At 39.6% G+C, this 15,317-nt stretch overlaps 1 protein-coding gene across 6 annotated transcripts in view; it reads left to right on the plus strand.

Moving 5' to 3' along the window:
* The window catches only part of MAP7D2 (MAP7 domain containing 2), an 83,961-nt gene that overhangs the window by 25,790 nt on the left and 42,854 nt on the right, over positions 1-15,317 (plus strand). Inside the window, exon 1 of one of the 6 annotated variants that reach the window (XM_009669260.2) lies at positions 5,129-5,153. The exons of 4 other annotated variants lie outside the window; for them this stretch is intronic. In XM_009669260.2, the coding sequence (XP_009667555.1) occupies positions 5,144-5,153 (10 nt within the window). In that variant the 5' untranslated portion in view covers positions 5,129-5,143. Of the gene's footprint in view, positions 1-5,128; positions 5,154-9,137; positions 9,166-15,317 lie in introns of those variants that run through there. One more of the 6 variants, XM_068918201.1, reaches the window with a different exon arrangement.

Here is a 15,317-nt window from a genome sequence, read left to right on the forward strand (position 1 = left end):
GGTTTTGATTGCCTTATAACGATAGGAAAACAATGCCTTAAGTATATTAGGCAATCATTTTTGTCCCTGAATTTAGAGCTGCTGTAGTGTAGATGCAGTAGCATCCAAATGATCTTTTTGGCTATAATTATGTCTAATAGCTGAGAATATAGTACTACTCACAGCACAACTGAAGCAGTGCAAAAATGGCTGTTTAGTGCTATTAAAACATTACTTGGCAAAGAGAGATTTTGGTTTTTTAACAAATTGTGTACGAGCTCACCCCAAATTAGTAATGTTAAGATAATCTCATTATTCACCAAGTGAAAACAGCATCTGTTTTCAGTACAGACGCTCAGGAGGTGTGTTTCCGCTTCTGCTGGAATAGTGGCTGCAGGACGAGTATATGGACTCCTCTGTTGGTGGTGGGTTTTTTTGGTTTTTTTTTCCCCTCTTGGTTTTGATCTGGCCTTATTTATTAAGAGGGAGCAGATCTGCGAAGTTGACTGTGTTTCTTCCTATCGCTTTTGGTGAGGCAGTGTGATAATATGAAGGCTTTAATTGGCTGCTAACTTGGGACTCAGCTAAGAGTATTAACTCCTTTTGCTCACTGAACCAGTAATAAGCTTCCTAAATTGTTCCCTTTGCTGAATTCTCCAAACTGACAAGAATAGGCTACGGCTTGCCTGCTAGGGAACTAAGCCATTCGCCCTCTCCCTTTTCTCTTTTTTCAGCTGAACGTTTCCTACGTCTATACAAAGCTTTTGTACTCAAACAAGCCCTTCGCCCTTGGTTTCTGAGCATTGTGTTGAAGCAGTTGTGGTACCCAAGGACTCGTTTTGGAAAGTGATGTATCAAACACAAATCGTGTAGCATGACCAGATGTTGTTATTTTAAATGTGGCAAACAAGTCTTTAATGTTTTAAAGCAGAGAGCTTCATCTGAGGGCTCAGAAATAGTATCTTTACAGAAATAAATTCTTTGCAGACAGGCGTGTGTGGGGTGAGAAAGGGAAAAAGTGTTCCTTAAAGGGGGATTCTGAGGCTATCAGGCCAGAACGGCTTTAGCTAAGGCTGAGAGCAAGTTAGTCAGTATTTGCTTGTTATAAGCTTACTGGCTTGTAATTGCTTGAGTGTTTGTGAAGGATGCTGTACATTATATACTTTGCATTTTCGCAACCTTACCCCCGTAACTAATAATAGTGGTTTCTCTACTTTTCTAGTAAAAGAAATACACTGACCACTTCAGAGAAATACATATTGGAATTTCTGATTGCATAAATAAAAACAAGCGGGGAATTCTTTTTCTGTCAGTGGCTGTCAGTAGCAAACTTGGAAGGATAATTTTAAAAAGTCTGTAATATTCAGCTTTCCACCTCTCCTGGAAAATGGATAAACAGAAGCAAGTTTTCTGAACGGTGCCACAAGTTAAGCTGACTTTAGTCATAACAAACATGGTGCCCTGCACATCATCTGTGTAGACCAGACGTTTTGATGTGGAAGGACTTACTCATGCACTTGAATCCTTGAATCCTTTTAGATAAAAATGTGCTGACGTTATTATAGTTTGGCTCAGGTCACTTTCAAGGATATTCACATAACAAAAATATTTATTCAGATAATCCTCCCCTCTATTTCGTGTTAGGGGTGTGTGTGTTTAAGAACTAATCAGAAGTATTTTTTAAAAACTAACATTCAAACTTTGCTTTAATGAGGCATTTGCGCACTGACATTGCTTTCAAGTTTCCCGAGTGTAAGGTTGGTTGGTTGGTTTGTTTGTTTGTTTTACTTTCTGCATATTTCTTTAACCAGCCAATTATCAATGCTGACATACATTTGAAGGGAAAGGAAAGGCTTGCAGGAAATGTTTCAAGTTAAATTTCACTTGTCCTTCTTCCCATTGTCACATTCCCCCTCTTGCCAAACTCTATCAATTGATCTTGTGGAGGAGGTATTAATCCTGTCTCTCAATATTTCTACCCGTCATGCCTTAGTGATGATGAAAAAAATTGAGCAGGGTGTTTTTTCTATTGACAAAATACTAGAAGCTTGGATTTTTCATTATTCATGTAGTTGCCTCAGACTACTTTCATTCACTTGATTAGGCTGCTCTCTGATGCTTAAAATATTCCAGGATCCAGCTGCAGCTCTGTGCCAGTAGTTTCAGGAAGCGCGTGACGTTTGCCTCTGGCTCACCAGAGGTACACCTCTTCCTTCCCGCTGCAGCATGGCCAGCACCCTCTGCTTGTCCCTCTCATCTTTCCCCCTCTGAAGGATCAGTCCTCAGGATAAGACACTGGATTTTGTTTTCCCTTCATTTCTTTTGGAAACCAGCCATTTAACCTACAACCCTGCCCTGACCTTCAGAGGACAAACTCTAGAAAGTTAGGAGCAAATTATCTATTCACGCCAGCAAAACTGAAGTTTGGGGTAAGATCTAGTATGAGATTTAGTAAGTCAAAGCGGTATGCTATTTCTCTGTGTTGCTTGGAGTTACCCTGTGCGGGGAGTGCTACCACGGGGCTGGCAGGCCATGTTGAATTCCTCATGGTACAAGGCACAAGCCTGTTTTTGGGTGCCCAATTTGCTGATGAGAAATGACGCGGGAGCAGGCTGCAGCAGAGGGGAGCAGTACTGCAGTAACAGCCGAGGAAGGCTCACAGGAGTTTCCAAGCAGCCTTCCCCCGTGAACGGGATGGATGTGTGACGAGGACAGGCTTGTGATCCTTACGAAAAATGGCTGTTTGATAGCTGAAGGCCTTTCAAACACCGCAAAATAGCGGGCAGATACTGGGTGCAGGGATTCGCTTGCAGCTGGCGCACTTGAGCAGAGCAGCACTCGCCCTGCCGAGCAAGCTGGGTGAGCTACCCTAGCGCCTTGGGGCTTCCCGGGGCAAGTCTCCGACCAGGGGAGAAGATGCAGCAGTGGTTGCAGGGGATCCGGGCTGGAAACCACAGTGCAGGACTGCAGCACAAGGCACGCCGGACCTGGCCGGGACACTTTTTGTTTGAGGCGCAAGGTTTTGAGGGGAGAGGATGGTTATGTGAATTGCTGTATCTCATGGCACAGGCATGCGGGACGGGCCAGAGAAGGGGCATACATGCATAGGCAGGGCCAAAAGGCAGGACAGTATTTTATGTGGAAGTGAATTAGTTCAGAAAAGAAGGGTGGGGGGAACGCTTGCCCTTTTCTGTTTGTTGCTTTGTTTTTAATAAAAAGAGAGAGAACTGCTTAAAACCAGGAGAAAGAACAGAGGCCAAGATATTAATACTCTCCACAGCAAAATTCCCCTAAGCTAGGAACAAGCGAGAAGTGCCATCTTGGCAGCAGTACATGCACACCCATATTCCTCAGGTATATATAAATGCAGCCTGTTTTCTTTACTATATAAAATCTAAAAATAAACACTGGATAACATTTACCACCGTTGAAGCTCAGTTTGTGTAGTGTTCTTTACACCGCAAAATGTTTAACGCAACTATAATGTGTTCGGTGCTGTGTATGTGGGCAAATCACGATTCTGTAGTGAAAACTGCTGGGGAGCTGCTGTGTTGGGATGGGAGGCTCTTGTGTGGTCGCTTGTGGTCTGCCTTGCATATAGAGGTTATAGCAATGTTTTTGCTGTTGATCTTTCAGATAAACTTGTGAATCAGCGAGCATCATGGCTTGAGAATGGTGTTAGATGTGGATAAGTTACAAATAAGCCTACCTTGCAATCTGTAATGAAAAAATAAACACAAGAGGTGTGTAAAAAGATAAATGTTGATACAGTGCTCCAATGCATTTATCACTCTTTGCTTGCAGAAAGTGGAACACATTTTTTACATTTTGCTTTCCCTTCCCTACCCCTCCCTCCTATATACATACATATATAAAAAATGTTTCCAGATCTTACTTTTAATCCTATAAATCAATCTAACACCTGTGAGACAATAAACAAAATGCAAAGACTAATCCAGCCTTTTCTGGTTGTTCGCATAATAGACAAATATTTCCAATTGAGCTCTTTACCAGTAAGAAAAACAATCTTGAAATAGTGACATATTCACTGTTTAAAGTATATATATTTCTGCCTGAAAGGAGAATGTTTACAGAACTCTACTCACTATTCTTTCTATGGAAGTTAGCTTAGTATAAACGGTGATACTAGACCTACTAATTTTTTTTCACAGGGTTAGCAGATGGAGAATGCCTAGAAAAACCCTTGGATCCTCTTCCAGTGAGAGGAAGGAAGCTCAGTTCCTTACATCATTAGCTGCTGGACATCTTTGTTAGTCATTTAAAGAGTGAAATTATGAGTGACCTGTATGCATGTATTGTAACTTTTCGAAGAGGAGAAAAAAGATATCATCTCTTCAGATACTTTTTAGGGGAGTCATCTTTATGCAATGATCATGAGGTCCACTTAAGTAGTTCTCAAAAACATCCTTGGGAATTCCTTTTCAACGCAGAAAAAGAGAATTGTTTTAGCTTCAGTGGCTATTATGAGCAAGACTTCTTAGGGAGCTGCACTTTAATTTCTATTTCCAAAAAACCTGCTGAACACTTTCTGAAAACAACTTTAGCACTAGCTATGGTATTACAGTTGCAAACTGCCGTGATTTTATTTCTCTGCTGTTCTTCTTGTTGTCTCAGCTGCACTATGCAGGACATTGCCTTCCATCTGGCTAGCTCTAAATGGTATTAATAGAGTTGTTTGCAAAGCAGGCTAATTTTTTCATCTTGAAAATTTCCCGTTTTCTAACTAAAACTTTTCAAATTTCCTCCTGGGTCTACTTTTATCTATTTAAGAACTCTGCTGAAGTTACATTTTTTTTTGTTTTGTTTGATTGGTTTTCTTATTTATATAGCCCTTCATTGACTGGGCTTTGGTAGACACTTCATCTTGGTCTTTTTGAGCTGTAGATTTTAATGTGCAAAAAGCTCTCACCTTTTCATTGAACTGTGCTGATGGATTGCACAGGGTAGAAGCCTGCCCTCCAGCATGTGTGTTTGAGAGTCCCTTCCTTGCAAGACTTGCTTTTTAAGGTGGTAGAATAAAAATGCTTCTGTTTCTTCACTCAGAACTGGATCTCTGGTTGCACCTCTGGCGTTTGGTGTGGAGAAATCTTCATAAGCACTATGTCCTAAAGCTTAAGAAGAAAGGTTAATACGGGAGAAAAGAATGTTGCTCTGTAGGTATCAAATTTTTCTTTCCACTAGCATCTTATTTATTTGATCACCTCTCCCTAGGTATACAGAAGAAGGCGGCTGTTGACTTCTTAGGGTGTGGGTAATGGAAGAGAACCCTTTCCCTCCTGTTCTGTTCATAGCTGATGAGCCTATGTGCTGTTAGCAACAGGGTCATTTGGTGACTGCTGATTGCTTGTGCACCTGTAGTCATTTTCGTATGAGTCTTTTTAACGTGGATCTCTTTTGTATCTAAAGCATTTGGCAAGATTGTAGGCTTGGGTAATGGGCATATGTGGCTTACGAGGACTGAAATACAAGAATGTAATAATACCAGTTTGGAACATTTTAATTCCTGTCAAATGTACTTTATGCTTTATAGGCCTTCTTTAACAAGAATTAAGTATTGCTGCAAAGCATGTTTGTTGCAGTCTTTGATCCACAAAAAGCTTGGCCTTCAAGAGGCATTTCACCTGTGTTTAAAAAAAGAAAAAATTGTCTGAAACTTAGTATGCTATTTACTTTTGAAGCAGCTGTTATTTTACTCACTTGTCATCTGCTGGGCAGCCTAGTCGGATAGCACTGCTTATTAATTTTTTTGTTTGTTTGTTTTATGCAGCGAAAAATCACTTTGGGGTTTCGCGTCTTGAAAATAGTGTGCTATAGTGCCTTTTTTCACAGCAGGAGCGGGACTGCTCCCTGGGGAAGGACAATGTCAGGCTGGGTCCCTCCAGGACGCCCTGCCCTGTCTGTAGGCAGGGGTCTGCAGGCGCCGGGGCTGGGCTCAGCCCACCTGTGGCGTGGCCCAGGCGAGACAGGGTCGGGGTGCCCTCGTGGGGAGCTCCTGGGCCCCAGGCAGAGGGAGCCGAGGTGGGGGCCAGGCCTCTGGGGCCCTGGCGGCGGCTTTGTTCATGGCGAGAAATACGTCATGAGATGCGTTCAGCAGCTCAAATGCTGAGTAAGTTTAAACTTGACATATAAAAATACTTGTTTGTAACACGGTTAAGGGAAGAGTAGCGTGGCATCAGGCTCATAGCTGTGTGAGAGGTGTCGCTGAAAGTGGACTTGTGTAAATCCTCTCTTAGTAACTGAAAAGACTGGCGAAACGCAATGGGCAGACGGGTGCCCAAGGCTGCCTGCACTCCTCCTCTCCAGGAGGTCTGTTAGTTTGGGGAGGGGGAGGAGAGCTCCTTTGACCCTGGCTTCTGTGGAGACCACTGAGGTTTTTAAAATAACGTTTTGTTCTGTTTTTGTTTTGAAATTCCTTTTGATTAACCCATCCTATTGTTCTGCGTCTGTGCAGTTTGTATACACAACAAATTATTAATCAAGGGTTCCAGGTAATACTAAATGTCTTTAGCAATTCCCTATCACTTGTAATTTAGTGTATATCGCATAATGCGGGTTTTTTTTTTTTTTTTTCAAACAATTGTACAAAACTCATACTTACTACTGCAACAGCCCAGTCACTTTTGAGGTAGAGCATAGCTTTTGTTTTTAACTAAGTCGTAGTGGTAGAACATGCTTATATTCAGCTGAAAGGTCAGCAGTGGGAGCCTGACAGGTAAAATGTCTGGGAAACCAATGAGCCTACCAGCATCCGTGTGCTGCGGGACCCTTTTTTTTTTTTTTTTTTTTTTTTTTTTTTGCTCCGCAGACGTGTTCTGCAAAGCAGTTCATGCAGTGCTGCATTTGGGGAGTCGTGATGAAACAAGGCAACAGGAGATGTGATACATGCTACATCCTAGGTAACTTGATATGTTATTGTAAACCAAAAGAAAAGTGATGAAAAGGTACCCAAACTCGAACCTACTAATTTAATAAAATGTACCGGCCTTCTGGAAGAAAAAAACTATTTTGTTTTTTCTTTTTTAATGCAATTTCCTTAACGCTATTGCTCAGTTGTGCTGGACTGCCAGTGTACACCTGCAACAGAGCTGAGAGAATGCTTCTTTGCCAGGACTTCATTAATTTTCAGCAGGATCCAGAGTGAGAATTGTTTAAAATAATTGAAGATAAACTTTCCTGGAATAAGAAAAGTTTCATATCTTTCTTCAGTCCATAGTTGTAATGTAAGTTCTCACAGCCTGGGCAGCATGCGTTTTCTGGTTGTCTGAGTAGAAACCTCAGCAAGGTATTAACAGCAAGGACATGAATTCTAGGTATGTACTCAGCTGTGGAATGACTATCCAGCAATGTTTATTGGTACAAGCATCATAATAACTGAAGTACTATATTAAAATTAAACTCTTCTGTCTTGATGGTTTGTTAACAGGGAAAGAAAAATCAAGCAGGAAGGAACACAATTTGAGCTTTATCTCTTGGGGTAGTGCTAAGATTGAGGGGGGAGCAAACAGTTGTTTTAATTTTTAAGGATTACTTTGCCTTTTTTCCCCCCAAAGCAGATTCTAAGTTATAAGCTTTTGCTTTTAAACACCCACCCTGTGTATGATGTATAGCAGCCAAATAAAGCTACATTTGTTTTATTTGCATAATCAGGCAGGTTAGTTTTCCTGCCAAGAAGCTGTTTTAGTCAAACCACAATTACACGTGTTAGAAAAGTGGGAGAAGGAGGAACAATGAACAAAAAAAGTAATTTTTAAATAGAAAATGCTATTTAAGCCACATACAGGCTCATCGTAGACTTACAAATTAGACTCTAAGCACACATTAGAAGAAATTAAACTAATTAAGTTTCATCTTCCAAAACATACAATTACTTTGTATTATAAATAGATCCCTTAATTGATAAATCATCATTCTAGATTTTTCAAAGTCAATTAGAACAAAGTAGCATTTGTTCACAAAGTATCACACACAAACATAAGTGACCTCTAATTTCACCGTGCATTTATCTCTGTTGTCCTATTTATGAAGAGCTTCGTTTATGTATACCGTAAGACACGCACACACACACCACACATTACTAGACTGCATTTTATCATGATATAAATCTGTACACTAAGAAAAAAGTAAATTTCCAATTAGCATTGGCATATTTAGTGTGGTGTCTCAAGAACTTGCGAGTGTGAATTCACCAACTGCCATCAACTTTAGTACACTTATGGTACTGTTCACTTGTGCAACTGTGTCTTCCTTTCCTGTTGCAGCTTATTACGTTACAGGCAAATCATTTCTCTCGGTTCATCTCTGATCCAATTTTTAGCTGAACTGCTGATGATTTGATAAACTGCAAGCACTAACCATTTCCCGTTCTGCTTTTTATAAATAACAAAAAATAAATTACCACTGAAAATTGTCTTTCCGTTATTATTGACCAGTTTATCTCCGCAGTTTAGTGTTGTGGCACTGGATTAAACTTCTTTTAAAGTGCTAGTTTTATATGTTGTCCCTGTTTTTCTTTAAGCCCATCAGTTCAAGTGTGCCAGGTCACTAATTAGATGCTGTGAAAATCAGTACAATGTAATGTCAAATGATTGTATTTCTTGCAACATTTAAACTGCGTGTTTAGCTCTTTTGGCTAATCTGTGTCCTCTCTCACGTTTGTTGTCTTGGTTTTGTGCAAGTCACTCAAAGTAATATGCAGAAGAGATTTCAGTTTTCTCTGAAATGTTAAAAAAAATGAGCATACAAATTTCTGAATCTATTATTTTTTAGCAACTTCCATAATTTTCCATAGTTTTTTCTTAAGTTGTCGTCCTTTTCCTTTTTTTCCTAAGGCCATTCTATTGTGACTAACTGGAGCCCCGAAGACAGAAAACCCTTGATGATGTAGTGTCCCTGTTCACTGAATGTACTGTGTTGCTCAGAGCATGCAAATGGATGAAGGACTTTGTTATGTTTTTAAGTGCCTGGCTGCAATTTCATGAATTCAGTCTTCTCTTCTGTATTCGTTTCGTTTCAAAAGAAAATGAGGGACAGAGGATCACACTTACCTGTCTGTCCATTCCTCTTTCTTCCCATCAATACTTCTTGAAGCCATCAGCTAACTTCAACCAAAGTTGACAGAAATACAGTCCAAAGGGAGCCGTGTTCCTACACAGATGGTAAAAACAGGTGATGCCACAGAATGCAGTAGGAGCTCACTGCATATTAAATGCCATAAAATGCACTGCTGTCAGGAGGGAGTTAGTTGTAAATGTCTCAGCCTTCAAGGAAATTGCAAAAGAAACTTACATCTTCATAGACACCAGCGAATCTGGTGTATAGGCACAGCTCCATAGGAAAGCGGGCTTTTTAGTGCCTCATAGAAAATTTTCCAGATCATGTGTTTGAAGAACTTAAGTTACCGAAAAACTAATAGAGCATTCATCTTGCGTTCCTAGAGTTGTATACAGAGGCATAAGGACTAATAAACATATTTTGTCTATGTACAAAACAGATTTTCTTACACTGTGATGGTAGAACCATACAAACATTTTAATAAAGATAGCCGTAATTTTGAGCAAATACAAAACACTTTTTTTTTTGTTAGCAGTAGTTCATTTTAAATGCTTAATTTTTGTGTAGCACTTTAAAAGTTTCGGGACATTGATATTGATTCATTAATTCTAGCACTGTGCCAATATTGGACTCTATTCGAAATCAAGTTAGCTTTCTCCAAACAGTTGAAGGATTGACAGAAATACTTCAAGAAATGTCATTCTTTAGATATTTGGATTTTCTTAAAAATAGTGTTTGAGGGCAGTGTTTCTGGTCCTTGAAATTAATTTAGATAATAGTCAAAGCAAATGTAAGCGCACACGGCTCTGTGTGTGTTTGCATGTGTGTATACACACACACACACTCTGTACATTTTATATATATATATACACATATATATACACACATGCACACACATAAAAGACTATAAAATTATTTATGCCAAGGGAGGTGCCAGCAGAATCCCTTTAGTTCTCCCCCAGCACTTGCAGTGCCTTGTTCACATATTCCCGCTCTGGACTTCTCCTGAGCGTGGGCTGTTAGGACAGAGAAGCAGTCATGTCGTGGCAGTGAAAATTATGCATTCCTGACTTAGATATATCACTCAACTTCTCTTTGTCTTTGGGCCATGAATGGCACAGAGGAGACTGGGAGATATAACCTGTGCAAACTTGAGTTCTCTATTCATACTGAGTAGTTTTGCTACACATCACTGCATTTCTCCAATGTCTTAGAGGTTTAGATGAACTTTGACAGAAAATACTGAATACAGGACCTGAGTTTTGTGGTAAGCGCTACTTAACACAAGCTTAGTGACCCACTATGTTTTAATTGGCTTTTTCCTGTTGGCACAAGTGTGCCATGAATAAGCTGAATCCTGAATTCAGTGGATGTGTTCGTCTTTGTTTGTATGTAGTTTAATCAGCACTTTAATCTGGCTTTCACTTACGCTTTGTCTTCTCGTCTTAACAATTTTGTAAGTCTTTGTAATTACTCCAAATTCTTACCCTGCAATAAATCTTCCTCTTTCTGAAACTTGGGAAAAATCAGTGGAAGCACAATCCACTCCTATCTCTTGTGCAGAAAATATTTTGCTTTCATAGGATATCTTCTTTATTTTACAGGTTAAGAGGTCTATATGTAACAAGGCTAGTGTCCTTATTTATGTAAATGAGTAGATTTTTTAGCAGAAAAACTTGGTAAATAATCCTCTGATGAATACAGATTATTTTACAGCAGCAAAGTGGTAGAGAATCTCTTCTTAACAGTTTTTAAATGCAGAAAATTCAAAGAAATGCTATTTAAGAACATAGGCTCACATAACTTTTTTAGGAACGCACAGATGATCAGCCTTATTTGTGTTAGTGTATCAGCTTGTCTGGATAATATCCTTCATCCTTTTAAAACGGTCTCTTCCAAATACTTAATAGACGTAATACCTTCTGTCTGTTTCCACAAAATGCAAACGTTGTCTTTCCATCAGAATGGAGCAAGATTTAGGCAGGGTGCGTAAGACCAAACATCTCTCAGTGATACAGCTGTGACTATGTCCTTTTGTCCCCTCACAATCTCGGACTCCTTTGACAGCAGCAGCAGCCCCGTGCATAAATTAGGTGGCCTGTGTCAATGTTAAGACAATCTCCGCTTTGGGATATTTCCTAGGCAGCTAGAGGATCTAAGTAATTCTGACCCTTTAATCTGGTTTAAGATTTGAGTCAGAGTTGAATGAGGTTCTTGCTTTTGGAGCACTTTTGAAATTGTTATTTTTTACAAAAAGGCGATTACATTTTACATGCACAGTGGCTGATATGAATTGGATCAAGAAAAATAGTTACAGATGATCACTACTAAGATGCCTTCACTACATGCAGGGGGATGTATGTGAATATAATATTTATGTTCTCTTTGTCTGGGACAGTTAGGTTGTCAGTAGTTGGCCAAGTCTCAACAATTTCTTGCAGGTGCTTCATGCTCAATATTTCTTGAGAGTCAGAAGCTCACAGAAGCTAGTCACCCTAGGCATGGAAGATGTAGAAGCATTAGGCTCTTCTTTGAGAAGATCAAGGAAATTCTTGGCCTGCATAAGGCATCACAGGAAAAGGTGCATATTCTGGATTTAAACAGGTGAATATTCAGACACTGCCACTAATTACATAGTTTATTCAGAGTTATAGCTAAACACGAAGACTTAGGCACCCAAAAACAGGAACTGGATGGAATGCACTTTGACAAACTGGCCCGAAACACAAAACTATACAATTGCCCGTACGAAGAATGTACATTGGCCTAATATACCTATTAAACAAAATGCAACACAAAAGGGGTAAAGATGTTTAATTGTAAAACTGTTTCCTCCGCCTAAGGATTTGCTGTGTGTATTCCGAGAATAGATCCTTTTGGTTTTGATAGGATGCATCAATGCATATTCTTGCTTTCCCTTAAATAAGTGAATGGGAAATATTAAAGTGAAGCATGGTAAGTGCAAGCTTTTAACTCTTGCTCCTAATCACAGTCAAGTCCACAGAGGATAAAGTTCACTTGAGAATATCCACTGTGAATTAATCAGCTTTGCTTCTCTCTTGGAGTTTTTACCAAATCACAGGGGAAAAAACCATACTTTTTACATCTGGAATCCAGCTATCTCTTCTATTTGGAATAATATACTGTTTCAGTGATATACCAGCTAGGGACAGAGCAAAGTGGAAGTCATATAGCTTTGTCATTGATGGGAGCATACCATCTTAGCAAGTCTCGCTCACGCTCTCCCTCTTTTTAAAGAATGATATTATACGCATGGAAAATTGTAGACAGGTTCTTTTGTTAGACGTGTTATATTTGCTTTGCTCACCAACAAAGGGAAGAAACGAAACTTTTAAAGTCTTCTCGAAAAATTCAGTCATCACTGACTTGATGATAGAGGACACGGTATTCTGAAAAATGAAGAAATATTAAACAGTAAACTATGTTTTCTATAAAAAATGATATATAGGTATATCTTGGAAATAAAAGTTGGTAACAGCTAGAGTTTTTGTAAACGTTGTTAGAAGTCAAATACGTTGTCTTGCTTCTCCAAATACCCTTTCTCGACAATTCAGAGCAAATCCCAAAGCACAGATAGATCTCTCTACTGTATTCTCTATTCAATTAGACTTAAAATGAAAAAAAGTTAGGAAAAGGGTTTTACAAAGCTATCTCTATATATGCATGTGCAGTGGATTGTTTAATGTCGGTGTTACATTGTGCAAATTGCTACCTCTGATATGCTTATTCATCACACCACTGTCTTCCTAGAGGGACTCCTTTATCTGTAGATAGAGACCTTATTTCATCATTTTTTTTCAATGACTATCCTTTCTTATTTCTCCCCTTAAGTTTTTTAATGATAGTGGTACCTTGACTGCTACGTTGGCACAGAGGTTAATTACAAAATTCTCCTGTAATCAAACTCTTATCCCTACCTATTGGCCTGTCTGCTAGCAGTTGCTTTCCTGCGAAGGCCCATGGGAGTCGTCTTTGCCTTCCAGCCCCGCAGGCAGAGACCACACAGGAGGGCAGCGTGCAGAGATTGCTTCAGCTTCTCAGGGCTTCCCAAGCAAGAGGATCCTTTGACCTCCAAGTTACCTGAAATTGGAGATTTGCAGCTGCTCTGTATCGATCCTGTGGAAGTTTCTTTTCAGATACAAGTTGCTCTGGCAGCAGAATAATGGACTTCAGCAGTGCACTTCAGTACCTTGAGCTGGGCAGCTTGACACATGTTCCAGGCTATTGCCACTATGGGAAAATCATCCCAACTTTATCTTTTACTGTGGAGCAAAATTTTTATCAAGACGTCCTGTTTGTCGAGATGTTGGACTACAGGAAGGTCTGACCTGTTGATGGTGACAGCACAACTGGCAGGTGGTTCGGGGAATATTATTCAGGTCATGAGGCTAGAAACACTTCAGAGTCAGCACGCTGAGACCTCTAAGTATAAAGACACCAGTCCTTCCCAGCAGTCTAACTTTCCCAAATGCTTGTGTGGGGGAAAGCTATTTATCTTCTCCAAATAACCGTCTTGGTAAACATTGGCTCCTGCACCCCCTGGTTTTAAATTACAGCATCGGAAGCAGCTGTGAATGTTTGAGTAAGTGTTCATCACTGTCAGCAGAAGTCAAAACTAAGAGTAAGAATGACAGGGATGATGCACCTTTCGTTGCTGATCATCTCCATGCCCACGTGGGGGCTATGCAATACTGTGCACTGGCTTTAAAGCGTTCTGCTAAAGCCATTGGTATCCGAGTCTAGAAAAGCTGTTCTGTGCTCTTCCTTCGCTTTTGTGCATTTTAGCTATTGCTTGAGAATGCAACACAGCAGTGAAAACTATAGAACAGCCAAAGTGTAAGGTGGATATTCAGTGCTATACACCAACAGAGCCAATCAACTTGAATAGGAAGTGGATTTTGATGTGTGTTTTGGGATTGCAGGCTAACAGGAGGTGTGAGAACCCACCTCCTATTACACTTTCCATCTCATTTACTGTTGCTCAGGACATCAGAATCTCTCAGTGAAATACTAGTTTTTCATTGGGCTCCAGTTATCCCAGTACCTAATAGTAAACATGTAACAAATTGGCTGATGTAGATATTTTAATGTATATTTCAGGTCCAGAAACACATTTTTAATGAAGAATTGAAGTGCATCTAGATTACACTCTAGATGCAAAGCTCTTGTTTCTAGTTTGTTTCAGTGAGTGATAATGAATGATACTCAATTTTAAAAAAATCACAGTAGCAAAAGTCATCGGAAAGAAGCTGGATTTCTTTTATATTCATTTCTTTGTTCTTAAAATGCTCTTGTTTCGGTTCCTGTTGAAGTCACTCAGATGGAGAAACAAATATGTATGATTCTAAGGCATAGATATTTTGGGCCAAAACTACTACTACTACTCTGAGGCGTACTGCTGGAGTCAATGAAACTAGTCTCTGTAAGTTAGTAAATGCATAAATCCTAAACAGTTGTTGGGACTGTTGGTAATTCAATAGAAGTGCAATGAGTGAATGAAAGAAGCAAAACATTTTAGAGTAGCATTTGTAATGTATTTTACTTTGGGGGGCGGAGAGGTTTGTGTATAATTTCAAGCTGATATTGGCAATTCTCCCTTAGCAGTGCCTACTGCTGCTAAGTTTCAAAGTGTAAATTCTGAGTTAGAAGCCGTATCTGTTTTTGTTTATTCTTTCTTTATCCATCTCAGATTGCATATTTTTCCTTCCAGAAAGGTGCCTATTTAAATTTTTTTTTCTGTTCATCAGATTCTAAAAAAGCGCAGGTATGCTGAAACAGTAGCCCATGATTGCGCACCAAATTTTCAGATTGTTTACTTGCTCTCAGGGAGCAAGCATGAAACGAACACCTTTCCTTAGCTAACTACTGAGAGTATGCAGAATGAACCTGTTACCAAGCTGCTGTCATGAATGCGTGACTTTCTTTTGGACCACGCTCTTCATTCCACTCCTCATTATAAACGTAGCAGACAAGTAGGTGTCTGAAGGGGAAAAGGGCTACAGTGCAATTTTTTTGGTTAATACTTTTGAGGACTTTTTCCTGTCATCGAAACATTGCTAGCTTTTATCATAAATTTGTGACTGCAACAACTTAAACTCTAGTTTTCCCTCCTCTCAATAAATGGATCTTCAAATTTGACCATCTTTTACGCCGAAAAGACCTGCATTTACTAGAAAACTGATTTCTTTAAAGCAAGTTGCAAAAAATCTGTTTAAACTATTTTGAAGTAGGAATTTTAAAAATCA

This window comes from Struthio camelus, chromosome 1 (genome assembly GCF_040807025.1).
Source record: "Struthio camelus isolate bStrCam1 chromosome 1, bStrCam1.hap1, whole genome shotgun sequence".
Taxonomy (NCBI): Eukaryota; Metazoa; Chordata; class Aves; order Struthioniformes; family Struthionidae; genus Struthio; species Struthio camelus.